Below are 7,781 nucleotides of genomic sequence, written 5' to 3' on the forward strand. Positions count from 1 at the left end.
ATTTTCTCTTTTGAGCTGAATTCTATTGTAGAGTCTTCCCTTTCAATCTTTAAAAAGTGACCCTGTACCTTTAATAGCGGAGACCTGGTGAGAGGTTTCTTTCCAAACTTGTTCCCTGGCTTCCAAGTGACGAAACCAGCTGTAATTTGAGAGCAGAGAGATCCTCAGGATATCTTTAGCCAAAGGAAAAGCTCCGCATTCCCACCCAGTCCAGAAATTGAAATACTATTGGGGGCAAGAGCCTTTCTCTCCAGCTACACACTCCATCTCCCGGGAGCAAGGGGAAACTCCGAGAGGAGCGCTACAGAGCCAGCATCTTGCCAGTGCCCCGGAGGAGGGGTTCCCCGCTACGCCTGTGCCGGAGGAGTTCCAGCCACCGAGCGAGGGGCGCAAGGGTGGGTGCATCCTGCGCTGTGGCGGCCGCGCTACGCGAACGCTGGTGTGCAGAGCCACATGAAGCCTGCTGGGGACTGGGGGCCAGGGAGCTGCAAGCCGGCTGGGACTGAGGCGGACGCTGTCTCAGGGAGACGCTGACTCGCAAAGACACTCCCTTCCTTGTGCCTGGGTGAAAAGTCTCCTCCTGGGGTCTCTGGCCATCCTGAATATCCAGAATGGTGTTTCTGAAGTTCCTCTGCATGAGTTTCTTCTGCCACCTGTGTCAAGGCTATTTCGATGGCCCCCTCTACCCAGAGATGTCCAATGGCACTCTGCACCACTACTTCGTGCCCGATGGGGACTATGAGGAGAACGATGACCCCGAGAAGTGCCAGCTGCTCTTCAGGGTGAGTGACCACAGGCGCTGCTCCCAGGGGGAGGGGAGCCAGGCCGGCAACCTGCTGAGCCTCACCCTGCGGGAGGAGTTCACCGTGCTGGGCCGCCAGGTGGAGGATGCTGGGCGCGTGCTGGAGGGCATCAGCAAAAGCATCTCCTACGACCTAGACGGGGAAGAGAGCTATGGCAAGTACCTGCGGCGGGAGTCCCACCAGATCGGGGATGCCTACTCCAACTCGGACAAATCCCTCACTGAGCTGGAGAGCAAGTTCAAGCAGGGCCAGGAACAGGACAGCCGGCAGGAGAGCAGGCTCAACGAGGACTTTCTGGGAATGCTGGTCCACACCAGGTCCCTGCTGAAGGAGACACTGGACATCTCTGTGGGGCTCAGGGACAAATACGAGCTGCTGGCTCTCACCATTAGGAGCCATGGGACCCGACTGGGCCGGCTGAAAAATGATTATCTTAAAGTATAGGTGGAAGGGTACAAATGCTGGAGAGAGGGAATCAAATCAGTCCCGCTTTGGAGGGTGGGGGACAGAAAGATGGGGCTACATTTCCCCCATACCTACTATTTTTTTATATCTAGATTTGCACTTTGAGAACAAATCTGAGGTCATCTTTAAAAAGAGAAAAATTGGAGACGAGTGATTTTGTTTTAGTTTTGTTTTTGTACATTATTTATGTGATTGTTACGGAATTGTCACCTGGAAAGAACAATTTTAAGCAATGTCATTTCTAGATGGCTTTCTAATTCTGCAGAGATACCTGTTTCAGCCACATCTAAAAGAGCACAGTTGTATGTGGTGGGGAATTAAACTTCCCCATCCTGCAGATGATGTGGAAATACCCAAACATAATAGTGAGTAGCTCCTTTTAGCCTCTAGCCTTCACTCCTGGGCTCCAAAAGCTATCTGAGTTGCTTGTTTTTCAAATGAGGTTCAAGGTGCTGCTTTGCATGCCTGCCAACCCATGGAAGTTGTTTGTTACTTCTTTTCTCTCTTATTTATTAACCATGGTCTGAGAGCTGTTTTTGTTTTTTGTAACAGTATTGCCACAAAACTATAGGCAAATCGCGTTTGCAGGGAGATTTCTGGTGCCTCTGTGGGTGTGTGTAAGTTAAAGTGGTCACATTTAAGAAGGCCAAGCTTTGTAGTGGTTGCACATCACACTGATATGCGGATTTGCTCTTTCTCATTGTATGTCTATGCTTTGTCATCAGTGCTATAGTAAATTACAAAGAAGTAGTCAGATTGTTTGAACATACCCCAAATGCCTATGATTTAGGTTACCAATGTATTCTTTCTCATTTGGGGTTTTGCTTCTGTTTGTTTATTGGAAACTTGTACTTCAAGTAGGGGGAATTCTAATTCTAATAACTCCTTAGCTAAGTTTTATTATTCAGGCAATAAACATGTTTTCATATAATACTGGCTTACTTTGTAATTTACATCTGTAGCTTCCATATTTCAAAAAGGGGCCAATGAAAAAGGAGAGAGATTTAAGCCAGTAAACTGGATTTAAGCCAGTTTACTTAGAGTATATGATAAAGAAGGAAGGGGAATGGCTACATATTTGGCAATTCTCTCCATAGTCACCCTAACGTCCTCACAAGAAAACAAAAGTCTAGCCATTGCCAGAATTTTAAATTTGACCCCTATAGGTCTGCTTAAAGACTCAAATTTTCTGCAGTTTTTCTCACAAACTCAATTGGAAAAGTTTCTGACAAGGCTCATACCCTATACCCTTATGCAGAGCAAGCATTCCATCCTAAGTTATAAACTACAATGATGTTTAATTTTGAAGCCAGTTCTACATTATTTAATTAATGGCTTTAAAAGGTGGAGATGCACTTTATTTAGTATCTTTCCCTAGCCAATTCTTACTCTCCCCTTAAATATGCTTTCTTGTTGCATATATGCACAGATGCACACACACACACACACAAATAAATAATGTTCATATTCTTCTGTTCAACACTTATTTTCTCCTCTCCCTTGAATAAGAAAACAAGTTTTCCATTCCTATGAACTGTCTAATATCTTTCTATTACAGTAGGGGAAACTGAGGCTGGGAAAGGCTAAGTGACTTATCTTCCATCAGTTATAACAGCCCCTAGTCTCTTAAATTTAAGTACAAGACTTGCCCGAACTAATTTTTTTTTAAGGATACTGAGAAATGAGAGAGAGTGGTCGAATGCCTGAAATTTTGCTTAACTTACTGTACTTAAAATAACTTATAACTTCTTTTTGTTACTCAGGGCCCCATTTTTGTTGCTTTTTAGACCTGTGTGTAGAAAGAAGATTAATGATCACTTAAAATAGTTTCCTTCTTTATTCTTAAAAAAATGAGGAAAAAATAACAGTGGCAAATAAAATCGTATTTGGTACTAAAATGTTTGTAGTTTGAAGTTACAATCATTAATGCCTCAAAACATTTATATCACTCACTTCACCGTAATTATTTGGTAATTCACAGACTTACCAAATGTCATCTCGTTGATTTTCCCAGCTATAATGGGAGGATATTGGACATGTGATAGTGATGGAAAACTGTTTTCCCTGTGCATGCTAATTTCAATCTATTGGTAATGCTTCCATACAATGTTATGTTAAGAAGGATTCAAAAGACACAGAAGTGAAGAGTGTCATCCCTAATTAGAGATATCTTCCATGGGTGCAAGAAAGGGAATGGTAACACATCTGCCATAAATTTGAAAACCCTTAAATAGATTATGTATGAGGTTCTTTCCCGTGCTAACATTCTATGATTCCTACAAAACCAGAACAAAATTACCTGGCATCCAATCACTCCACTCAAGCCTAGATGTACAGCCAGTAATCCCACAGAGTCTTATGTAAATGGCCTCAGAGGGCAAATGGGAATTTCTAGGTGGGGAGAGGAAACAACTCTGAACTGCCAGCCCAGAGAATAACATCACAAGGCTGTTCCAAACCTTCTTAGGGTGAGGAGCCAGACCTACTCACATCTTTCCTCCCCACTTCCTCATGATTCTTATTAGACCTTGTTATTCATGCAGTGACAAATTCTCTTTTCAAGCAGTGGTTCTTTTTATTTCTTAGACCATGGACTATTTTGAGAATCGAAAGAAAACTACACACTCTCTTCTCTGCAAAATCTACTTGCAAACGAATCTATACAAGTTAGGATATTAATTATTTTTATATTTGTTGACCACTTTATTTGTGCCAGGCACTGAGCTGGGTTGTTGGTCATTCTGGGATGTTACAAAGCCTTGGGGCTTCATCTGTAAACCAAGAAATTTAAAAAGCCTCTTAGAGTTTTATTTGAAACAGGAGGCATTTATTATTATTGTTGTTGTTGTTGTTGTTAAGTATAGTAACAATTAAAAAACAGCTAACTTTTCTGAAAACTCAGTATTATTGGTAAGGCCCTGTGCTAAGAACTTTGCCTGAGTCATTTCTCTTAATTCTAACAACAAACTGCATGAGGAAAGCATTTTATAAAATGAAGTAGGCTGGGCGCGGTGGCTCAAGCCTGTAATCCCAGCACTTTGGGAGGCCGAGACGGGCGGATCACGAGGTCAGGAGATTGAGACCATCCTGGCTAACACAGTGAAACCCCGTCTCTACTAAAAAAAAAAAAAAAAAAAAAAAAAAATACAAAAAACCAGCCGGTCGAGGTGGTGGGCGCCTGTAGTCCCAGCTACTCGGGAGGCTGAGGCAGGAGAATGGCGTGAACCTGGGAGGCGGTGCTTGCAGTGAGCTGAGATCCGGCCACTGCACTCCAGCCTGGGCGACAGAGCGAGACTCCATCTCAAAAAATAGATGAATAAATAAATAAATAAATAAACAAATAAATAAAATGAAGTAATACATGTTAAGCACTTAGAATCGTACCTGAGACATAGTGAATCCTCAATAAAATTTACTTGCTGTTATTACTGTTTTTATTATTATCATTACTTTTATAGCTGAGGCCTAGAAAGCCTAGGTACTATTTTCAAGACTAAAACTGTGTAATATCTTATATACCTTACTATGATCTCGGTCTTAACTGATGATTCTCTAATGAGCTATACAAGCAAATAAAAGAAGAATGTGGAGGATAGGGGATTAAAGGGGCCTCCAGTTACCACTTTAAATGTCCTCTGCAGTTCAGATTCTTGATAATGTCTGGAAGTCAGAAGCTGGTTGGCTTCCCTGTTTATAGAATTACTCATTAATACTTTCTCTGGGAGATGCATTGTACAGTACCACTAATTCTTCTCTCGGTCGAACCACATGAAAACATCTATATAACTATTTTGAAGTGTTCTACAGGTATCTATCTGGAGGCTGTTGATGAAAGACACCAGGCTACTTTAGCCTCTGCTATCACCAAAGCCAGGCTCATAGGAGTGGTCAGAAGCTGTAAGAAGCCAGCAGGTGTGTTATGCACAGCAGTACCAAGAAGCTGTCCAATAGTTCACACACGTTTCATTGCCTTTTAAACTCTCATTTACAACTCTGCTAAGGAAATGGGCTCAAAACTTCCCGGGAGGAGCCTTGAAACTTAGATTATAAACTATTTTAGTAAGTTATAAAAATGTCCATGAAACCCACTAATGATATGAAATCATACTAAGGGGCAGTGTGGTCAAATTTCTGATGTATTTTTCAGAGGAGGATTATTAAATTATTTTTTATATGGAATGTAATACTAAATTTCATGTAAAATTGGGATGTAGCATTTTATATGGAATAATAATATTGGATAGAAAATAGAAATGCTAAATATGGTTTATGAATATTTTAATATAAAAGAGAAAACAATTGGAGACGTAAGAAGATTTGGTTTCAAATAGAACACAAAAAAACTGCAACAATAACTAACTAGTATAGAAAATGGGATTCTTTCAATCATACTAGTGATTGTGGAATTAAAATGGTCCTTAGAAATACTATTTCTAAAGTCAGGATCTCGATGGATATGTCATTCATTAAATATTTTAAGATGCCACTATATGAGGTACCCAGGATAATAATAGTTTGTAAATATATGAGGAAACTGACACCTAAACAAAGAATTCAAGTACAGCAATGTGGGAGATTGGAGTATGTACAAGGTTCTAAGGGAGCTCAGCAAGAATTTAAATTAGAATTGTCTGGAAAATGTAGAGTAGCGTATCTTAGTCTCATCTGTGCTGCCATAACAGAATGTCTGAGACTGGGTAATTTATAATGAACAGAAATGTATTAGCTAACAATTCTGAAGACTGGGAAGTCCAAATCAAGGTATCAGCATCTTGTGAGAGCCTTCTTGTTATGTCATAACATGGTGGAAAGAAAGAAGGCTAGAGAGAACAAGAGAGGGCCAAACTCATTCTTTTACACTGGCACCAACCACACCCATGAGCATGGAGCCCTCATGGCTTAATAACGTCATTAAGGTCCCGCATCTTAATACTGCTACAATGGCAATTAAATTTCAACACGAGTTTTGGAAGTCCCAAATATTCAAACCTTAGTGCAGTGCAAATAAAACAAAGATTTGGCATAAGCATACATTCAAGACATGCAGGATTTTTATTCTTGTTGCTAGTGTTATTGTTGTTTAGCCTTTTTAATAACAATTTCTGATCACAAAAGTCATTATCAGCCAGGTGTGATGGCTCAAGTCTGTAATCCCAGCACTTTGGGAGGCCGGAGTGGGTGGATCACAAGGTCAGGAGTTCAAGACCAGCCCGGCCATCATGGCAAAACCTTGAACCTACTAAAAATACAAAAATTATCCAGGCACAGTGTCAGGTGCCTGTAATTCCAGCTACTTGGGAGGCTGAGGCAGGAGAATCACTTGAATCCAGGAGACAGAGTTTGCCAGGAGGCAGAGATCATGCCACTGCACTGTAACCTGGGCAACAGAGCAAAACTCTGTCTCAAAAAAAAAAAAAAAGTGATTATCTGCTGAATGTTAATAATATAGAAAACACAGTAGCACAAGAAAAACAAAATTGTTCATATTCTGAAACTCCTTCTGCCATATACTCACTATTTGCATTTTGGTATACTTCTTTCCATACTTTTCATGCATATCTATGTATATATTTTCTCTTTAGAAAAAGTATTATAATAAATATATTGTTTTGTGCCAATGTTTATTTCAGGTGTTAAGAATATTTAATTGCCTCAATGTTTTTTAAATGCTTAGATCTATCCCCAATGTTTCAGGATGCAGAGGTTCTAGGTTCTAGATCTTCCATCACAATGTATTAGCTGTGTAACTTTGAATGAGTCCCTGAAATGTTCTGAAAGTCAGTCATTTTGTTTACAAAATGAAGATAATTATACCTAGTGTTTATTAAACAGGCACTGCTCAAAGTGTTTTCCACATATTATTTTATATAATCTGGTTAGAATTATATTCTAGGTTGATGTTACATTTCATAAATCTTTCAGATAAAGAAACTAAGACACAAAGAGCTTAAGTGTTTAAAAGTTACCTCCTGCAGGCAGTTAAAGAGCTATGTTTCCTGAACTAGCTAGACAGGAATGGAGTCAATATTCAAACACAGTCTGACTACCCTGCTTTCCCGATAGTCCCTGAAGGATGTTTTCCCTTTCTGAAGGCAGTAGACTGGACACATAATTTGCAAACTGTCTTCCTATTCTAGGATCTATGATAAATGGCGTCTGAAATGAATATTTCCCTTATATGATCTTCTTAATTGGAAAAATTCAAAACCACATTTTCCTGAAGAAACTTTTTCTTTCTCTGTTTGAATTTATGTTGGGTAAAATATAAATTCCTGATACCTGCATGTGTCACTCCGTGATCCTTTGCCTAAGAGCAACTGGCTTCTTTTACATTTTCCAGGCCCTTTCACATGCATTATCACATTGACTATAACAATTTTTTATAGATGCTGAACTGGCATAGACAGCTTATGGCATTCACTATTTGGCAGGCTGCAGTCCAGTGTTCACAGCTAGCAAGTTCTTCTGTCATTCTGTTATGCTTTATATCTGTATCCAGATATAAAACAATTT

At 40.1% G+C, this 7,781-nt stretch overlaps 1 protein-coding gene across 1 annotated transcript; it reads left to right on the top strand.

The window, feature by feature from the left end:
• The first annotated feature begins 211 nt into the window (after positions 1-211).
• On the top strand, positions 212-2,199 carry FIBIN (fin bud initiation factor homolog (zebrafish)). Its single transcript, XM_011936302.1, has 2 exons — positions 212-416; positions 508-2,199. The coding sequence occupies exon 2, from the start codon at positions 612-614 to the stop codon at positions 1,245-1,247; it is 636 nt and encodes a 211-aa protein (XP_011791692.1). The 5' UTR covers positions 212-416; positions 508-611; the 3' UTR covers positions 1,248-2,199.
• Positions 2,200-7,781: the final 5,582 nt, after the last annotated feature.

Source organism: Colobus angolensis, unplaced genomic scaffold, assembly GCF_000951035.1.
Source record: "Colobus angolensis palliatus isolate OR3802 unplaced genomic scaffold, Cang.pa_1.0 Scaffold152, whole genome shotgun sequence".
NCBI lineage: Eukaryota > Metazoa > Chordata > Mammalia > Primates > Cercopithecidae > Colobus > Colobus angolensis.